This window comes from Rhinolophus ferrumequinum, chromosome 8, assembly GCF_004115265.2.
Source record: "Rhinolophus ferrumequinum isolate MPI-CBG mRhiFer1 chromosome 8, mRhiFer1_v1.p, whole genome shotgun sequence".
Taxonomy (NCBI): domain Eukaryota; kingdom Metazoa; phylum Chordata; class Mammalia; order Chiroptera; family Rhinolophidae; genus Rhinolophus; species Rhinolophus ferrumequinum.
This window is the reverse complement of record NC_046291.1, coordinates 94,440,067-94,462,352: the sequence shown is the minus strand read 5'-3', so window position 1 is coordinate 94,462,352 and position 22,286 is coordinate 94,440,067. Positions and strand designations below refer to the sequence as shown.

Genomic DNA, 22,286 nt, shown 5'->3' with positions numbered 1-22,286 from the left:
CAAACCCTTTCATGGCATTTAGCATACCCGGACCCAGGCATGGTACTAAGGTATCTGATTCTGGGCGTTTAGTATTTGTTGAATGTTTGTTATGTGCTATGCAAGACTGAAACACACTTTTTTATTTTTATTTTTTTTAATCTAATGCAATATCTTTGAAGTCTACATTAATATTCTTATTTTTCTCTATGGAACAGAGAGGTTAGGTGACTTTTACCATTCACACAATAAAAAATGGCTGCTTAACTCTGTATTCTGGATGATCGAGCAGCTGCATCTATTGCCCCAGATCACACATACTCTCATCATGAGGAGGAAGCTAATGGCACACATGCATATGGCCCCTTCCACTCCCCCAGTTAGAAGAGTGACAGCTTATCCCTGCCTGTGACCTCTACTGAGAGCATATCAAAGAGAGAAAAAGGAGAGTCGGAACTGAGGTCTCTAGCTCAAGGTAAGAAACTTCAATTTTATTCTCTGGTGAACCAGAGAAAGATTTAAAGACAGGGAGGGTAGAAAGTAGAACAAAGAGATATTGGGGGGAATATAGAATTTCCCAAGAGATTGCTATTTTAAAAAAATGGGGGAGCTAGAAACAGATGTAAAGAGTTATTCACCTCAGAACTTGCGTGCAAGATCCTGGAGTCAATGGATGGTTAGTAAAGTGCTTTTTAAAGTGCAGAGCTCCACACAAATACAGTTGTGTATCATTAGTATTAGTCAGAAGTTCTGTTAGGGTAGATATTTAATTATAATATCATCTAAAATTAAAAGTGGCTTCTAAAATGAAATGGTTTCTGCCACAGACTGCTCACCCCCTTGTGGGTTTCCATTGCATCCATACGTTGAGATCCAAACCATATGTTTATTTTGTGGACTATATAGAGGGATGACTCGGGAATGGTGATTGGTTTTCTGTTTTGATTTATGATTCTTCAGGAGAAGATTCTTGGCACATTTGGTCTTAATGACTATCACTGCTCCTTCCTGCCAGTCCTCAAGTAAGGCTAGTGGAGTCACGTACCATTGGAACCTAAGCTGTGGTCTCCTGGGATGAGAGCTGACTGAAATGTGTTGTGTCTGTGATAGCTTCCATTCAGGTTCTTGAGCATTCTGCAAATGAATTCTCCCTACATCCAGGCACAATATGCCTTGGGTTGTTTTGAAATTGTTGAACTGTCTTTCCTGAGTGTCAATGTATAAATACACTCTTATTCAGAGAGGCCATAATCCCTACTGAAGAGTTATTAATTACACATGTACCTAGTGTTTGTATTCCAGCTTTCCTCAGGGAGCTCAAAGCACTTGGCAAATATGAATTGAAAACAATAAATAATGCCTTTGATTTCTAAGACACCGATCTCTAAGGATTTAAGATTTTTTTTTTTTTCTCAGCATTCTATAGAACTGAAGCCGTCACAACCCAAGGACAGACATAAGCACCTCTAGTCGTATAAGAAAGAATTGTGAACTATCAATAGGGCTGATTTTCCACACTGGGACCTGAATATGTGAGGGAATGACTTTGTAACTGGGTTTTAGAAACCAGCTAGAGACATTAAATGGCTATTAGGAGGAAAGCCATGGCTTTATACTAACTTTGGACCACCATAAATTTTCATTAATCAATAATAAAAATGAAGGGAGAGGGAGTGAACAAAGCATGACTTCCAATTTTACAATCCTGAGTTAATTATTGGCTTTGAAGCACCTTAGCAACTAAATCTTGTGTTTGGCTAAACTAACTCATTTCTTTTCCTATTGAAGGGAGTTATCTAGATGAAATGTATGCAAACAGGACTGACTTTTTTTGTTTTACAGCTTGCTCTGTTTTTAGCCTCTCACCCAGAGAAAACGGGAATAATTATTTGGGACATTTTTTGGTTTAGCACAGAATTCAACTGCAATTTAATTCATATCTAGCAAATGTGATATATCAGTGACAGTTTTGTTTACAAAACAGTACATAAATAACGACCACTGGTTACTTTCTATGTAAACCTGCTTTTCCCAAGAAATCATCAGTTCCAAAATTTTCCTTTCACTAGGCAGAAATTTGAACTTTAGATGAGTATTAGGTCTTCCAAAATTCTTGCAGGCTTCTGCATACCTAGCAAATTGTACATATTCAATTGATATCAATTGGCAGGGAGACCAACTCTCTAGACAGCTCTTTCCATGTTCAACAGCACACTTGCTGCCTTCCAATTCTCTGTTGTGGAAATTGAGCTCTTAAATACGGTGCTGCATTAATAGAGCGCTTTTCAGAATCATTTTAACAATTAGAAATGATGACACGGAGGATCAAGCCCAGGACATAGTGATGAAGATGATGATGATGATCATGACAATGCATTCTTTGTATGGAATTCCTCATTTTGTATGGAATTCCTCCAAATGAAGCTTTAAAGGAAGTAAATAAAAATCAAATAATAATCATGATATTAGTTCACATTTAGAATGTTATGTGTCGGATACTCATAAAGCATTTAATATTGCTTTAATCCTCACAATTTCATGAAGTCCATGCTATGATTCTACCCATTCTGCATACACAGGAAGTGAGGAAATGGAGTCCATTTACCTGGGTCTCCCTGGTAACGTAGAAGAGCTGGGCTCTGACCTAGGCAGACTGGCTAATTGTAACTACTATTCTGCCCTGCCTGTAGGCATACAGTCAACACCAGGTCATGGAGTTCTACAATGCAGCTATCAGTGGAAGTGGTACGGAGCATCCTATGAAAGAACAGGATTTTTATTCCCATATATGATAGCCAGTCTTTGAGCTGGGAAGCTGAGAACTCACCTACTTACTATACTAACATTACTAACTTACTATAAAGCAATGTCTTATTACCCATGGCTGACTCTAAATCTACTGGCCTTGTGGTCTACATAATCTCCTTGTCAGTGGCTCTTAGATCTGTACTTCCAGCCTCCACTTTTCTCCAAAACTCCAGTCCCCACATTGCTTGCAGTTATTTGCCATGTTTACCTTTATATTGGTATTATAAATTTAATATACCACGTAGTAGTTTAGTAGTTAAAACCTATTTTTGTCCCATTTTAAAACGTGTCTTTTTTTCCCCTATATTTCCTGTCTTATTTAAAGCTTAACTAATACTTTCATTCATTCATTCATTCATTCATTCATTCATTCATTCATTAGATGATTATTTATTAACTACTGAATGCCAGATGCCTTTGATAAGTACTGAAGATACAGAGATGAATGAAACAGACAGGATTTCTGTCCTCCTGGACCTTACATTCCATTAGGAGAGCCACATATTAATAAAATAATCATGCTAAGAGATATGTAATTACAAACTGAAAAGTTTCATATGGGAAAATACAGGGTACTAGGAGAGCTCATATCAAAACTGGGGGGAGAGGGCACAAAGAGACTTCCCTGAGGGTGAGATCTTTGTGCTGAAATATAAAGCGTGGGCAGGGCTGGCTGGTTGGGTGGGTTGATTCCAGAGCAGATGGCGTGTGTGCAGAAGCTCTCTTAGGAGAAAGGACGGTGTGTGGAGGAACGGAAAGACAGTCTAGTTGGCCACAGAATGTGGGGGTGAGTGTTAGGAAAGGGGTTAGAGAGTCAACAGGTCTCGGATCACCTCAGTCCTGGGATCCTCGGGTCAGGGTTCTTGCCTTTGCCTTAATGTACCCAACCTACCACCAAGTCTGCTGACCTCGTGTCTGTTTTCCTTTCAGATGAGCTATTCTCTTCTGTTATCCGGGCTCGCCTTCACTGGGCCCATGGGCCTTTAGATGGTTTGCCCAACTCTCATCCTCACCATCCTAAGACATTCCCTTCACTGAGGCCTACGGTCTTCCTCAGTGATTTTTCTAGAATATGTCTTACAATATTCTCTCCATTAGAACTTCCTTGACTCCTCAACCTCTGTAGTATAAACCCAAATTCAGTAGGACAGAGCACGAAGACCTGTAGCAAACGACCTAGCCCAGGTTTACATGGGAAACTGAACTTCTTGTCAGTTTCCCACTTTAACCCCTTTCCTCTGACCTAGAAGGCATTGTCAGTTATTGTCAGAGGGCTGGTTGGGGAGCTCTGAAGATCTTTGCAAAATGTTGGGGAAACTCAAAAACAATTACTTTATTTTTATTTCAAGAAAAACATACTTGTCTTTTTATATGTATCTTTTCTGTAAGTGAAAATAAATTTGACATAGTGAAAAAGTATCATTAGTTTTCTTTCTATGCACAGGTTTTTGGGAAGTGCTTTTCTCATTCATCTGGCATGTATTTAGGCAGGACTTACCTTATGCAAGGAAGAGTGGAAGTAAAAATAATAAAGCTTGCAAGAACACGAACCTCTTTCGGCTGCAGTATAGAACACTAAGAGGGGATTTGTGGAGATATGGCTAATAGACAGGCTGAGAGAAGACTAGAGAATATAGGAAAGGCATTAGACTGTATTATGTTGACAGGTAAGGAGTGTCCTTCACATTCAAATCCCACTGTCACAGGCATGAAGGAAAGAAAGTTGTTGTTGATGCCAGAGAAGACGTTAGAGAAAAGATGGTCACTGGGAGGTCATGCACTGCCTCAGGCATTGGAGAATATTGGGGGGATCTCTTGAACATGCTGGCCTCCTTTCTACCTGTTATACGCTCCCATAGAGCCTGAGACATTTCCTCCAGGTCACAAAATTTGTTTTGTTTGTAGATGTGAGTTTACTTTCTGTCCTCACTGGGAGGTGGGAGTTCCATGAGAGCAGAAGACTTGGCTGTGTAGTCCCAATGCCCAGCAAAAGAAAGGTGCACAGTAGGTGCTCCATAAGCATTTGCTGACTGACTAATAGATGACCTCATCATATAACACCTCATGTTCATTGTATCACTCATAGTTTCTGAAACCAGCTTTTTCTCATTTATAAAAACATGGAGGATTAATTACATGTCCTCTGTTTCCCCCCGCTAAGGACCAGTATTGTTTGCTCTTGTTCCCCTTCCTGCCATAGGCACGCTACATGGTATTCACCAGCCCAGTAGAGAACAAGGTTTCTTGTTCCTTGTCATTGTTCTTCACTGAATATGCAACGTTTAAATCTTTTTTGAGAGGTTAATCCAAATAGTTAGGCAAGGACATGCTGCGTGCGTAAGTGTGTAGGTGTGCAAGTGAATGAGTAAGAGAGTGTGGGGACAGAGTCCCAGAGAGTAGTTTCCAGACTCTTGGCCTCACGTGGAAAGGTGCTGTCTCGGTTATTAGATGGCCATCAGCTGTAATCAGATGGCCATCTGCTGTGGCTGGGTGGCCATCAGCTGTTACTGGTTAGCCGTTAGCCACTAATATAACTGTCCTGGATACGCTAGGGGGTTGGTTGGTTGGCAGAGAAGCTGACAGTGGATTGTGGCTAGCAAGTGCAGTTAGCAAGCGGATTGTAGCTAGCAAGAGGGATTGGTTGTTTGGCGGAGAAGCAGATGGCGGATTGCACATCATGTGGAGCCTGCTTCCTATATCTCCAACCCAGCTGGAGAGAGAATATAGTGGTATGAATCCCCTATCCACGGCTCCGTTGGTGTTCCTTTTTGGCCTCGCCATATCCTGCATTCTTGTGTGGGGGGCGGGACCAGAGTCCCTGCATGACAGAGAGTGTGTGTATTAGTGTGCTATGGTGGTGGTGGGGGTATTGTTCTTTATTATTATTTAAATTCTAATGTAGCCCATGTTCAGGAAGGAAAAATTAGTGATAAAAATAGTTCATATTCGAGGCTGTTACTGTAGTTTCTTCTCTCTGTTCTGTCTCAGATCAGTAGACGAAGACCCTTCCCCCAGCTTCTTATCTACTCCAAATTCATGCTGTCGTTTAGAGGGAGTAGTATTGTCCTGGGGTTCAGAACCTCAAGTTACCACTTTAGGTAGATTTTAAATTCCCTGAGCTTCATTTATTTCTCATCTGTAACAGAAAATAATAACTATTGCAAGTGGTTGTCATGTCATTGCTTCTGACCCAGGGAAGTTGTCTGGTGCCTCTTAGGGACAGGGATAAGAATCTTGGTGGGGTAATGGAGAATAGTCAGAAACAGACTCTGTGAGCCTGCAGGCTAGGACATCCCCAAATGCCACACTGTTCTCTCATCAAGTACAATGTCATACCTAAATGCATAAGAGCTTGTACAAGGCTTAGCACAGAGTAAGCATTCATTTGGTAAACCTTATTTCCACTCTCTTCAAATCAACATTTCCCTTTCCAAGGCCAATGTTGGAGTAAGAAAGAATAAAGGATACAGAAGGGACAACATCCTGGACAAGGCCCTCACTTCTGAACAAGTGGGATTTGATCCGCTGAACTTGGAGGAACCCCTGCCCCCAGGAAAGATCACCATCTGATTGTCTCTGTACCATTACACAGGATCCTATAGTTGTGTCTTGATGACTTTGCATTGTGAAAAGTGCCTCTAGTTATTCATGAACTAGTTACACTATTTGGTAGTGATTTTAAAAAATGGCTTAGGAGATCATCTATAATTGACCATCACTTATATTTTCCTTTACGGAAGTATCTGAAGCCAGCACTAACTGCTTTGCTATCTCTGCAGTCAGCTGGCTGCATGGGACTGACAGACATTAGGAAAACACCAAGGGTGAGGTTTTTGGGTATAGTTCTGACCAAGCTCTACCTTTCACATGTTTAAATTTTTTTTTTTTTTTTTTTTTTTTTTTTTTTTTTTTTAATCATCATTCTACGTTCACCTTACTTGTTTTTGGAATATTTTTGGAACATTGCGTTTTCACCATTTCTGTGAGGTAGTACACACAACATTAAAGACTGAGCATAACTTTCAGAGCTGGTTATTACACTCAGTATGGCAACTCAGTTCCTTGTTATGTGGATGTATTTGTGCAGAGAGTCAAATAACCACCCACCTCACTCCCTGGAATAGAACATGTATCGTAGCTGTCATCCAGAGTGGTGGGTCTTTTGAAATTATCTTTATAAATAGCATTTAGAAAAAGTAAAATAGTGAGTTGAAAAAATCATGACTCAATAGATGTAATGGCTTCCTTAAGTAGGGATTCTTGTTCACATCCCCAAATTTTCACTAAGTATTACCTTCTACTTCTTTTCCACATGCATGCCTACCTTTTACCCACCACAGACATGCACTTAATCCTCTTTTATCTTTCCTTGCCTTTGACACACTATTTCCTGTAGTAAAGCCCTCTTCTTGTCCATGTGGCTAACACTCATGTGTCCTTCAGGACTCTAATTCAGGATTTATCACCCTAGCAAGCTTTCCCTGATCCTCCAGTATTCTTTCCTATGCATATATTTTCCAGCATTTCTCTGCACTATATTGTAATGGTCTTATTGTCCTGGGTCTCTCACTAGGCTGTGGGTGTCTTGAAAGGAAGGCTATATCTTTCTTTTTTAAGCCAGTGTTCACACACTCTTCCTGGCACATCATGGGTGTGGACCTTCTTTTGCTGCATGTTGATAGAGAGAAGGCCTGCTCTGGATGACTTCTGCAATGCGCTCCATGGGAGACGTAAGGATATGTGCAAACTCTCCTTATTAGGACCTTCAGAGTGGCATTTTAGCCAACAAAGTAACAAACCACAACCCGATATTTGCATTATTTTATATGGTTAATACCTGTGCTTATCAATTTTTTTTTGAAAATTTTCACTTACATACATGCAACTACCATTATTTCCAAATATTTCAACATTTTAAGTGCCATGATCAAAAACATTTACATTTAAAAGTAATTGGATAGTAAAAAGAGAACATAAAATTTACAAAGCTGCCTCATCCTGAGTATTTTAAAGACTAATTACTATCTTGAGTCCTAATGACTATTGCCTTCAAACCCCATAAATCATAAACAAATAAGAGGAGAGAGTTTTTAAATGTAAGTGTACTCTAATTGGGTCTCAGAAGACAAAAAAGCAGATCTTTAGAATCTCAGTGAAGTCTCTATGCACATAAAGCGTCAACCAGTCCCTCCCATGGAGTTTTGTGGACTGTGCCTTTTACACATACTGTAATGACTAAATTCAGAGGACGAGCCTGAACCAGAGGAATCTAATTGGTTTCATTCACACATAGCAACTGAAAAATAAAATCAAAGATACTCCTAGTTCTGTAATTTAATGTATTTCTCTTTTGTGGAAAACAGTCTTTCCATGGCATAGGCAATAAAGAAACATGGGTCTGGACCAAATGCCATGGAAAAGGGGCAGTTGGTCTTCATTTATTGCCAATAATGGACTCTTTTTTCTATGCAAATGACTTTTGAGTTAAAGGTAAGACAGGTTGTGGAATATTTTCTGCAAACGTAAACAGAAGCACTGAAATAGAAGATAATCTTTGCTTATTAAGGTGCTTAGAATAGGGCTGAGTGAAGTAAACCAGAACCCATCATCAACCAGGATGGAGGATTTGGTACCTGTTTATTACTTCCTCTGAGAGTTTTCAAGGTTATTTTTGAATAAGAAATGAATCGAGCCCTAGAAAAGCATCATAGCTGAGTGAATCTGGGAATGCTCAGCACATTGCAGCTACTGACTCATGAGAAATTCTCAAGCAGCTGAGAATGTTTTCTTTAGGATAGCTGATTCTTTTTGGTTCTAATCTGCCCTCACCTTGCCGAAGATAGAAAAAAGGGAGAACAACATTAATGTTTAACTTTACCATAAAAATTGATTTTATCTTCCATGGAGTTTGCAATTCTTTTATGTATAACTATCTCTTTTTCAAGAAGCTTATAAATACGAGGTTTCTTTTTTTTTTTTTTTTTTTTTTTTTTTAATTTGGAGACATCTCATTAAATTTAGCATTCAAATGTTCATGCAATGATTTGAGGATAAGGTCTAGATAGCTGAGTTTGGCTTAAGAATGTCCGCAAAGTGGTTTTCTAGTATTTTCTCTGTGAACTCTAAGTGGAATTAACACTATGTGCACGCCTTTATGTAAAGGGATTTTATTAAGTGTTTATTCTTGTACAGTGGGTGCTGAGGAAGAGATGCAAAGCACAACTGCTGCCCTTCAAGGAAATGTAGATCACAGTTAAATTAGAAGCTGTCTATAAAATGATTGATATTTAAATGTTCAACCAGGTTAGACAACCTAAATTTTCTCTATATATAAAATTAGCAGTGCAGTTTACATGGTGACAGATAGCAAAATTAACTGAACATGAATCAAAGACCTAAACATAGGATCTGAACCAATAAACTGCAGAGAAGAAAACATAGATACTAATTGTGGACCTTGGGTTCAAGAGGATTTTATGAATTTGACCTCAAAAATAAGGGAAGTAAAAGCTAAAATAAATTAATGGGACTATATCAAACTAAAAAGCTTCTACACAGCAAAAGAAACCATAGACAACATAAAGAGGCAACCAACTGAGTGGGAGAAGATTTTTGTAAACAATACCTCTGATAAAGGGCTAAGATCCAAAATATATAATGAACTCATACAACTCAACTACAAAAAATAAAAAAGTAAAAATAAAAAATGAGCAAAGGACCTGAATAGACATTTCTCCAGAGGACATACAGATGGCCAACAGACATATGAAAAGATGCTCAACATCACTAATCGTCAGAGAAATGCAAATAAAAACCGCAATGAGATATCACCTCATACAAGTTAGAATGGTTATCATCAACAAGACTAATAATAACAAGTGTTGGAGAGGCTGTGGAGAAAAAGGAACCCTCATACACTGTTGGTGGGAAGGCAAAGTGAAGGCTTCCTCAAAAACTAAGAATAGAATTACCATATGACCCAGCAATCCCTCTCCTGGGTGTATACCCCAAAAACCTGAAAACATTTATCCATAAAGATATATTTACACCAATGTTCATTGCAGCTTTATTTATGGTGGCCTAGACATGGAAACAACCATAGTGTCCTTCAATAGATAATTGGATGAAGAAGGTTTGGTGTATATACACAGTGGAATACTACTCAGCCATAAGAAAAGATGAACTAATGCCATTTGTGACAACATGGATGGATTTTGAGATTATTACGCTAAGCAAAATAAGTCAGACAGAAAAAATCGAAAATCATGACTTCACTGATATGTGGGATATAAAACTGAAAGCAACAAAGGAATAAGACAAACAAAAAAATAATAAAAACTCAGACACAGACAATAGTTTAGTGATTACCAGAGGGCAAGAGGGGAGGGGAGTGGTAGATGAGGGTAAATGGGATCAAATATATGGTGATGGTGTTGTGGAAGAATGACAAGGACCGAGGGACTCAAGCGGCACGCAGAGATCAGGGAGAACACAGCTTTATTATGCCGGCGGGCTCAGTGGGATTGTTCCCAAAGAACTGAGCACTTCCCGGGGTCTAATGCTTTGTTTTATAGGGTTAGGCCTCTGGGTTTTGGGGAGATCATGCTATTGCTATTGTGACGCTAGGGATTGGTTAAATCTGGCCAGGGAGGTCCGTCCCTAGCAGCTGTGATTATTCAACATTGTTTTGACGGGGAGGCCTCTAACCATAGTACCCGCCAGAGACATCTCTGATAAGGGGATGGAAGAAGACAGCTCCGATAAGGGGGTGGAGGGAGACAGCTCCATTAAGGGGGGGATGGAGCTCTTAGTCGTGCCTGCAGGAAAAACCGTCCCAACAATGGAAGGAGAACTGACTCTGGGTGGTGAACACACAATGTGATATATAGTTTTTTTGTAAATTCTTTAAATAAAGAAAAAAATAAAATTAGCATAAAATAATAATGTTCATATCATATTATCTGGGGTCTAAAGATGAAATATGAGAAAATCATTTAAGATAATATTTAGAACAACATGGTCAAACAATGATATTTTAATAATACTGATTATAGCAATAGCAATGCTAACACTTATAGCCATAACAATGATATTTATTAAAAGTATTGAGTCCATGAAGAATGGCAAGTAGCTAAACATTCTGCTTGTCTCCTCTCGTGACCACATTAAAATTACAACTAAATTAGAAATTAAACCTGAAGAACAATTTGAACACTAACTGAACAGACATCCTATAACTAAGGATATAAAGAAGTAGCCATGTGAAGACTACAAGGGGCAGAGACACAAAATGGGGTGGTCCCACACCCACATGTACATGTTGATAATTGGGAGGGATAGCTCAGCTGCAGAAGTTCCCCCTGAGGAGTAAGTGGCCCCAGCTCTACATTCCTCAGCCTGGAGTACCAATGCCAGGAAGAGGATCCCCACAACATGTGGCTGTGAAAATCAGTGGGCATTTCATCCATCAGGGTGAGATGGGAGGCTGCTGGAAACCCAGCTGTCCTCTTACAGCGTCTGCACCTAGACTCACTCACTTCTAGGCACTCATCCTGGGCTCTGGTGGAAGGATGTAGACTCAGGAGGTGCCAGAGACATACAGGAAGAGACTGAGTTGTGTGGCTTCAGGATAAGGGCTAGAAGAACAGCTGCCATTGTCATTGTGTTGATCCCTCCTTCAGTGCAGGCTGTGGGAAGGCACCATCTTTCCTGTGTTGAGCCCTGCCCACATGGCCAAATGTAAATGTGCATTGGCCTCGTCAAATCAGCTTGCCCTAGCCTGAAGACTCCCTGGAACCCCACTCTACCTAACTTGTATATCGCACAGGGCTTTCAGCAGCTGATCATTATGGGCAGCTGCCAGGCAGTGGAAGGCCTCAGGGTGCCTTGGGCTTGGGCCTTTTCTAAGATGCCCCAGGCCTGCTACTGGTGGCAGCCAGCTTTGTTTCACACAATGGCCTCTCCTACAAACTTCAGGTCCAGCAAAGGCAGCAAACAACTAATGATCACTCTGTGGCACATACCACGTAGCCCTGGCCCTGTCACCAACAGCAGCTGACTTTTGCCTGCATGGGAACTAGTCCTAAGTGGCCCCAGAATCAATACACACAGAGGCTGACTTCATACCACAACAGAGCACAACCCAATTAACCCCACAAGGGGCACACAAAGGGTGTTCTCAGCACTCATCAGATCCCAAAGAGGTGAGTCTCACTCCATGGTGTCAAACCCCTCACCTCAGCTCATATGCTATGGATGTGGCCAACCCTCACGGCCAGTCAGCCTGAGGGTCAATCCCACTCACTGAAATGCCAACAGCAATCAACACACAACTACAACAGAAGGGCATACACGACCCACACAAGGGACACTCCTGGAGCACGCATCACAGGTGATCAGGTAGATTTTACCACTGGTTTTCAAAGGGCACCTACCACTTAAGGACACCCAGCCAAGACTGGGAGACATAGCAGATATACCTAACACATAGAGCAACACAGAGAGGCTGCCAAAATGAGAAAAGAAAGAAACATGCTTCAACTGAGACAAGAGGAGAAAATTCCAGAAAAGGACTAAGTGAAATGAAAATAAGCAACTTAACAAATACAGAGTTCAAAACACAGATTAGAAAGATTCTCAGGGAACATAGTGATAACGTCAACAAGAGATAGTAAGCATAAAAGAGGAAAGAGAAACCATAAAAAAGATGAGTCAAAAGTGAAGAATGACTGAAATGAATACAGTAGAAGGAATCACCAGCAGACTAGATGAAGCAAAGGATCAAATCAGTGATTTGGAAGAATGATAACAGAAACACCCAATCAGAACAACAAAAAGGAAAAAAAAAAAGTGAGGATAGTTTAAGAGACCTCTGGTGCAACATTAAGCATAACAACATTTGCATCATATGGATACCAGAAGGAGGAGAAAGACAGCAACAGATTGAGAACCTACCTGAAGAAATAATGACTGAAAACCTCCCTAATCTGTGAAGGAAATAGACATTCAAGTACAGGAAGGGCTGAGAGTCCTAAACAAGATGAGCCCAAAGAGGCACACAACAAGACACATTATAATTAAAATGACAAAGGTTAAAGACAAAGAGTGACTCTTAAAAGCAGCAAGAGAAAGACAACTAGTTACTTACAAGGGAGTTCCCATAATACTGTTATCTGATGTTTCAACAGAAATCTTTTAGGTCAGAAGGGAGTGACATAAAAGATTCAAAGTGATGGAAAGCAAGATTAATAAAACAAAGATTATTCTACCTAGCAAAGCTATCATTTAGAATTGAAGGACAGATAAAGAGCTCCCCAGACAAGAAGAAGCTAAAGGAGTGCATCACCACCAAACCAGTATTATGAGAAATGTTAAAGGGACTTCCTTAAGAAGGAAAAAAAGGAAAAGATAAAAAATACGAATAATAACATGGCAATAATTATATACCTATCAACAATTACTTTAAATGTAAATGGATTACTTGATCCAATAAAAAAATATAGGGTGGCTATATAGATTTAAAAAAGAAAGACCCATACATATGTTGTCTACAAGAGACCCACCTTAGATTAAAAGACACACAGATTGAAAGGGACAGAAAAAGGTATTTTATGCAAATGAAAATGAAAACAGATCTGGGTAGCAATACTTATATCAGACAAAATAGACTTTAAAACAAAAGCTATAATAAGAGACAAAGAAGGACATTACAAAATTATAAAGGGATCTATCCAACAAGGGGACATTACCCTTTTAAACTTTTTGCAACCAACATAGGAACACCGAAATACATAAAGCAAATATTGACCGACATAAAGGGAGAGCTTGACAGTGATACAGTCAGAGTAGGGGACGTTAGCACCCCATTGACACCAAACAGAAAATCTACAAGGAAAAAGTGGCCTTAAATGACATATTAAACCAGATGCATTTAATTGACATTTTTAGAACATTTCACCCCAAAGCAGCAGATGATACATTATTTTGAAGTGCTTATGGAACATTTTCCAAGATACATTACATGTTAAGCTACAAAACAAGTCTCAATAAATATGAGCAGATTGAAATCATATCAAGTGTTTTTTGTTTGTTTGTTTGTTTGTTTTATTCCAATCACAATGGTATAAAACTAGAAATCAATTAAAGCAACAGCAAAAACCCCGAAAAACATACAAATACTGGGAGGCTAAGTAACAGGCTACTAAACAATGACTGGGTCAACAATGAAATCAAGGTAGAAATCAAAAGATATCTGGAGACAAATGAAAATGAAAGATTAATGACCCAAAATATAGGGGATACAGTGAAAGCAGTGCTAAAAGGGAATTTCATAACAATGTAGGCCTACCTAAAGAAACAAGAAAAATATCAGATAAATAATTTAACTTTACACTTAAAGTAACTAGAGAAAAAAAGCTGCAACCAATGCCCAAAGTGAGTAGGAAAGAAATAAAAAAAGATCAGAGCAAAAGTAAGTAAAATAGTCTCCAAAACAATACAAAAGATCAATGAAAAAAGATCTTTTTCAAAGAGTTTGCTCTTTGTAAAAACAAAATTGATAATTCTTTAGCCAGACTCATTAAGAAAAAAAGAGAATGGACTAAATAAGCAAAATTAAAAATAAAAGAGAAGGGACAATTGACACCACAGAAATACAAATAATTATCAAGAAATATTATGAACAATTATATGCCAACAAATTGGACAGAGATGGATAAATTTCTAGAAACATACAATCTTCCAAGCCTGAATCCTGAAGAAACAGAAAATCTGAACAGATCAATGACTACTAATGCAATCAAATCAGTAATCAAAAATCTTCCAAAAAGAAAAGTCCTGGATCAGATGGCTTCACAGGTGATATTTGGCAAACATTCAAAGCATTAATACCTATCCTTCTCAAACTGTTCCAAGAATTGAAGAAGAATGAAGGCCCCCAAGCTCTTTTTATGAGGCCACCATTACCCTGATTCCAAAACTAGACACAGATGTTACAAAAAATAAAAATTATAGTCCAGTATTCTTGATGAACATAGATGCAGATATCCTCAACAAAATATTAGCAAATTGAATTCAGCAATACTTTAAAAAGATCATGCACCATGATCAAGTGGGATTTATTCCTGGGATGCAGGGTTGATTCAATGTCTGGAAATCAATTAATGTCATAATGATAAACAGAATGAAGAATATAAACATAACAATAGATGCAGAAAAAGCCTTTGATAAAATCCAGCATCCATTTATGATAAAAACTCTCAGCAAAGTGGGAATAGAGGAAATGTACTTGAACATTGTGAATTTGGTTTGCTAATATTTTGTTGAGGATTTCTGCATCTCTGTTCATCAGGGATATTGATCTACAATTTTTTTTCTTTTCTTTTTTCTTTCTTTCTTCGTTTTGTTTTTGTAGTGTCTTTGGTTTTGGTACTGGGGTAAGGCTGGCCTCGTAAAATGAATTTGGGAGCCTCCATCCTCTTCAACTATTTGGAAAAGTTTGAGAAGGATCAGTATTAATTCTTTGAATGTTTGTCACAGCTCACCTGTGAAGCCATCTGGTCCAGGACTTTTGTTTTTGGGAGTTTTTTGATTACTGCTTTGATTTCATTAGTTGTTATTGATCTGTTCAAATTTTCTGTTCCTTCCTGATTCAGCCTTGGAAGATGTTATGTTTCTAGGAATTTATCCGTTTATTCCAGGTTGTCCAATTTGTAAGCATGTAGTTGTTAATAGTATTTCCTGATAATCTTTTGTATTTCTCTGGTGTCAGTTGTCATTTTTATAGACTCTATTTTTTTTATTTTTGTTCTGATTTTTATTATTTCCTTCCTTCTACTTAGTTCGGTCTTTGATTTTTCTTTATTTTCTTGTTTCTTTAGTTGTAAGTTTAAGTTGTTTATTTGAAATTTTTCTTGTTACTTGTTGTAGGCCTGTATCACTATGAATTTCCCTCTTTCAACTGCTTTTCATGTGTCCCAAAGATTTTTTTGGATCATTGTGTACCCATGTTCATTTGTCTCAAGATTATATATATATATATAATATATATATATATATATATATATATATATATATATATATGGATATGGATATATATATAAATAACATATATATAACATATATATAATAACATACATATATGTTATTTCCTCCTTGATTTCTTTATTAACCTATTGATTATTTAGCAGCATGTTTTTTGGCCTCCATGTGTTTGTATTTTTTCCAGTTTTCTTCTTGTAATTGATTTCTAGTTGCATATCATTGAAATTAGAAAAGATGCTTGATATGATTTCAATCTTCTTAAGATGATGGAGACTTTTCTTCGGGCCTAACATGTGTCTATTCTGGAAAATGTTGCATATGCACTTGAAAATAATATGTATTCTGTTGATGTGGGATGTACTGTTCTGTAAATATCAGTTAAGTATATCTGATCTAATGTGTTGCATAAGGCCACTATTTCCTTGTTGATTTTCTGTCTGGGTGATTTATTCATTGATATGAGTGGGGTATTAAAATTCCCTACTATTATTGTGAAGGGGATATCAATCATCCCCTTTATGTCTGTTAATATCTGTTTTTGCGTATTTATTTGCTTGGTTGAGGCAAATAAATACATAAAACTGGGATGTCAAGAAACATTCAGAATTCTTTAACAGGGTCCACGTTGAGATTATTGACATATAAAATGGATGGTTGTGAGGCAGGTGTTAATAAAGATGTATGAAATGGAAGTGAATTCTAAAATGGATGAATTCATCCAGAATATAGATATGTGTATGAGTGATCCAAACAGTAGGATTGTAAAAGACTCCATATTACCTCAAGGAATGTGGTACTTATCACCATGTCTGATACATAATTGTCACATGTTAATTTAGTTTGTTTGATTGAATTAAATATGCAAAACACCCAGATTCTTAGAATTAGAAGAAACCTGGAGGAACATGCTGCCCAACAGCCACTAATGCATAAGATAGGTCTTTCTGTAGCATAGGCAGCAGGGATCCCTGTGTCCAACGTCTGTTCATCTACACCACCACCCCTGCTCAACTCTGATCAGTACCAAATATGCTACTGCTAGGAAGCTATTATTATTTAAGTGATAAAATGACAAAACATATTAATGTGTGCAAATCTGTGATGATCAGAATCAAAAAGAGAGAATGGACCATGAAAACCAGGATTGGCCATAGGGAGGTTCCCGTCTTGGCTGATTGTTAGGTAATGCCCTCATAGCCCCAAACTATTTTCTCCTATTCTACCTTAGGTTATTTTGTAATCTTATTTCACAGTATACGTTCTGAAATTCTGAAGGCAATTAGAAAGAAAGGGAGTTATAGGAAATGGTAGGAATTGAAGAGAAAGTGGAAAAATACTTTTTCCTGTTAAAGTATTCACAATTCAATTACAATACAGACTTGTGGTCGTTTTATTTTCCAAACTGGCATTTTGGTTTCTGATAACACCTCCTTCCCACCACAGACATACACTTTAATTTTGCAGCTTTAGTCAGGATTTTCTATATGGAACCAAATGCTATATAGTAATAGCATCTTTTCAAAATTTGAATGATGAAAGAACTGAAACATGGATCCATTTCATTTAAAATTTCAATTTAATTAAACAGCAACGATAAATTAATATACAGTGTGATCATATTTTTGCATTGTATGAACCCTTTTTAAATTCTAATATCTAATATTTGTTTTTCAAGGAAGCTTACAAGTTCACTATCAGGTGAGCAAGGAAGAAACCCATGTATTCACCATTGAGGTAGAGAACTTTGCCAACAGGAGGATGCACCACTTGAAGATTAATCGAGAGGGAAGAGAGCTGACCATTCAGGTACCTTACTTTCCTTCTTCTCATTCATCCAAATGTGCCTTGGATGCTCAATAACACTTTTCTGCACTTCTACCCCAAGCCAAGGGAGGAGCCAAGTTCTGGGAATAGATATGAACCACACTTGGCCCCAAGCTTCGAAGAGCTAGAAAGGTAGTTCTCAAAATGTGGTCCTCCCTTTCCACCAGCATCAGCATCATTTCTAGACCTTTCTAGAAATGTTAATTCTTGAGCCCCACATCAGATCTACTTAGTCAGAAACTTCTTTGCAAGGGAGGCAGCAGGTGATTCTGATCCTCCCTTAAGTTTGATAACCCCTGAAGTGTGGTATAATGAGGATGACATTTGGGTAAAGAAGAAATCACAAGGGACTGGCAAAGGTTAGGACAGAAGTATGCCCAGGTAAAATGGGAGCATGGAGGAAGGCACTGATCTTATCTGGACATCAGTACACAATTCCTTGGCAAAGCTAGGACTACACTGAGTCTTGTAGGTGAGTAGGAGTTAATTAGGTGGAGAAGAGAAAGTGCTCAGGCAAAAGGTCCATGTGATCATTGGCAAAGCTGTCTGGAGGAGCATAACATGTGGCAGGCACCCCTTGACCTTCTAGTGGTCTTCATATAAAGAGCAGGCAGCAGGCAATGATAGATGACAATAGAGAATTGGCAGGGGCCACATCACCTGCTTTAGAAGCATGACCTGAAGTGAGCCCTTAAATCTAATCTGAGCCCAGCAGTCATCCCTTATTTTTTGTTTTTTTTACTCCATCTACTGTCTTGATAGCCTAGGTGTTGATTTTAAACCTCCTCCTTTCTCTGTATACCAACAACAATCTCAAACACATCTTCACTCTCAGCAGATTATTTTGTTTTCTTGTAAAAAAATGTAGCATTTACAACAGCATACTCTCACCAGCACAATTACCCCACTACCTGTACCTGTGTCCCTCTACTTTTTCTGTCCTTGTTGCTGAATATGAACAGTTAAAAGCTCAAGATAAGGCCTGACCCACCACTTGTGGGCCAGATCCCATACCCTACTCAAAAACATTACTCCAACTTACCCCTCTTCTCTGTTTTCAACATTTCTTCCACTTCTATTGAGTGGTTTCCCAAAGCATGAAACATGCAAATATTACGTGGAAAAACAAAACAAAACAAAACAAACAAACAAAAAACACAGCTAAAAAACTTTCCTTGGGCCAGGGAAGAAAACCTCTCTCTTATCCTCTGACCTCACTCATCTACTGCCACATTTTCTCTTTCAGTTTGCTGACAAGATCCTTGGAGATATTTTTTATATAGTTGGTCTCTAAATTTTTTCTTCCTTTTCCTTAAACCCACAACAATGATTTTCCCCCGTGCTACAGCCAAATAATACAGAGGGTACCAAAAAAATGTATACGCATTTTAAGAAACGAAAAAACTATTAAAATTGTAATATTCAAAATATGCCGATAACAAAAGATGGATACAAGTCATGTGTATACATGTTTTTGGCACTCCCAGCATTTCTCAGGACACCAATGGCTTTATCTTGCAAAATCCAATTATCTTTTATTTATTTGTCTTCTCATTGGCATTTGACACAGCCATTGCTCTCTGTTCTTGGTACATATTTTTATTTGGCTTGCAGAACACTGCTTTCATCTGTTGTTCCCCTACATCACTAACTTCTTTTGTTCATCCCCCTCTTTACCTTCCAAACTCTAACCATTGGAACCTTCCAGGACTCCATCATCGTTTTCCTTCTCTTTTTTTATCTGCATTAATTCTGTCATTCAGTCTCACCTCTTTATATGCCATGTATATGCGGCTTAATTAATCTCAAATGTATCTCTAAGACCAATCTTTTCCCTGAATTCCAGACCTATATACCCAACTGCCTACTTGGCATATCTATGTGGATGTCTATTAGAAATCTTGAATGTAACACGTTTAAACTGAGTTGCCGAGAATCTTCCACCAAACACCCCCATCCTCCATAACCTGCCATATCTGAGTTAATGACACTCCATTCTTGCCATTGCTCAATGTTAAAATTGTGGTTTCATTTCAGATACCTCTTTTTCTCACATTCAACATCCTGTTGATCAAGACCTTTCTACCTGGCCCCAAGCCACCTTCACCCTTTCCTTGGTTATTACAGGTTATAGTTACCTCTTAATTGAAGGACCCCTGTTTCTCTTTTTGTTTTTCTGTAGCCTATTCTCAACATAGCAGCCAGAATGATTCTGTTAAAAGATTAGTCAGATTATGGTACACTTCTGTCCAAAGCCAAAGACCTCGCAGTAGCTTAAGAGGATTTCTGTGACCCAGCACGCCTGCTACCTTCCCACTGTTACTTCTCTGATCTCATCGATCACTATTCCCTCTGCAACTCCCCATTCACCACTCTGGCCTCCTTTTATTTCCAGAGTCCATGAAGGGTCATTGACTGACCCTTTGGATATAGGCTGCGGGAGAAGTATAGATTCACTGTTGATTTTCTTGACTGGGTGGAAGTTCAGGAATAATTGTCAAATATGTTGTAAAAATTATCCCTGAGTGATAACAATTTAATGTTCTCACCTCTAGTCTTTACTCTTGATATAAGAGGGAAATGTCTTAGGAGCAAATTTGGTTGAGGCCAGATGAGAAAAGGTAAAGGATGGAAATCATGAGTTCTTGTTTGAATGTGTTTGGACAGAAGTCTTGATGGAACACCTGGGATGAATTCTGGTGGGCGTTTGTACATATCATACATCAGACTTCTTTTTCTCCTTTATATTGCCTGTCTTCTTTTCCACAAATGAAAGGGAAAACAAACAAAAAACAAACAAACAAACAAAACAGGTCACTGAGAGAATGAAAACAGATATTTCCTTTTCTTCTCCTTCTAAAGGATTTCCACCAGTCGATTAATAGGCCATGATAAGTATTAGGTTGGTGCAAAAGTAATTGCGGTTTAAAAGATTAAAAATAATTGCAAAAACTACAATTACTTCTGCACCAACCTAATATATACTGGATAAGAATATAATATTTCCAAAGCACTGAAGAGAGCAGAAAAAACTGGAAGCTGAGACATTTTTGGTTTTTTTAACTTTAAATCAGTTTATTGACCCAATAATAACATACTTGCCTCCCTGACACCATCCCCTACCCCGTCCCTATCTAGATCTATTCTCTTTCCTCCTCACTTAGAACAAATTGTTCAGTAAAAACAGAAAACAGCAGGGTACTCCACTCCTACATGTCCAGTCATGTCCCCAAGCCCTGTGGAGTAGGGTCTCAAGCAGTACTGAGAACCTGTTAGAGAGGGTAGGATATTATCACTTTATTCAGGCAGCCAAAAGTACCTAGCACCTTGTAACAGATTCTTCCAGACTACCAGGCCTAGAGCTGCTGTTCCTCCTCCTCCTCTTTTCTCTCTGATGATACGAAGTTGATGTTGGAGGCAGACAGGAACAAGAACTCCAGGTGATGATTTGAGAATTTTAATGGGGCTTGGATTTTTTAAGGCACAGGCGCCCCAACAAAATGCTCTGGTGGTGAAGGTGAACTTCAATGCCCCTATTTTAAATGTATCATGACATTAAACAGATTAAGCCAGTTTGCAAAATGCCAGCACAATAACATACTCTAAAGAATGAGGTGCCAAGCATTTTTGAAACCAAGTAGTTAATTACTTCCTTTGAAAGATGAGGATCCAGAGGTCAAGAGAGGCATCTCCAGAGTGAGATAAACCTGGGTGGGTGTCCATGCTCCATCTCATATGCTGTGTGATCTTGGACCAGTTATTTACCTTTCTGAGCTTCAGTATATTTATCTATTGAAAAAAAAAGGACCAAAGCTTAGTTCTTGTAAAGATCATAAATACCACGTGATCTCAGTTATATGTAACAAAATAAACAAACAAAACAGAAACAGACTCATATATACAGAGAAGAAACTGATGGTCACTAGACGGAAGAGGGGTTGGGGGATGGGGTAAAAAAGGGGAAGGGATTAAGAAGTACAAATTGGTAGTTACAAAATAATCACAGGGATGTAAAGTACAGAACAGATAATACAGTCAATAATATTGTAATAACTATATATGGTGCCCAGTGGGTACTACTTTTTGGGGGAATCACTTGGTAAATTATCTAAATGTCTAACCACTATGCTGTGCAGCTGAAACTAATATAAAATAATATTGAATATCATCTGTAGTTGAAAAAATAAAAATATTTTTTAAAAATGTTTTAGAAGTTTAAAAAAATCATTTAAGATAACATAGCTAAAGTACCAAGCATGAAGCCTGGCATCTAGGACTTACTGAAGAAAAGGTTTCTTCCATTTTCCTCCATTTTACATCTCATTTAATATCCTGACAAGACCACTGGGTATCTAAGATTCTGAGATCAGCCAAGCTTCTGGGCCAGATTACAAATTTTACCATCCAAAAGGGCTAAAAGATTATCGTGTTTCACCCCTTACAACCTCACCGATTGTATTAATAATTAAAAATAAAAACAATACTAACCCATAAAGTAAACATAAGGAAGTATAACAAAATAATGCGCTTCCCACTGAATAGTTCAGTGATGGCCTAGTCCATATCATACATGTGGAAGTTCTAAGAGTGAATATTTGTGGTACACACACACACACCCCTGTTTTTGCTTTTGT

The 22,286-nt window shown here is 38.3% G+C and overlaps 1 protein-coding gene across 4 annotated transcripts in view; it reads left to right on the top strand.

Annotated features, from left to right (window-relative positions):
• The window catches only part of CNTNAP5 (contactin associated protein family member 5), a 769,018-nt gene that overhangs the window by 700,479 nt on the left and 46,253 nt on the right, over window positions 1-22,286 (top strand). For all 4 annotated transcript variants that reach the window (XM_033111359.1, XM_033111357.1, XM_033111358.1 and 1 more), the window contains exon 20: window positions 17,504-17,634. In XM_033111359.1, coding sequence (XP_032967250.1) covers window positions 17,504-17,634 — 131 coding nt within the window. The remainder of the gene's footprint in view (window positions 1-17,503; window positions 17,635-22,286) is intronic.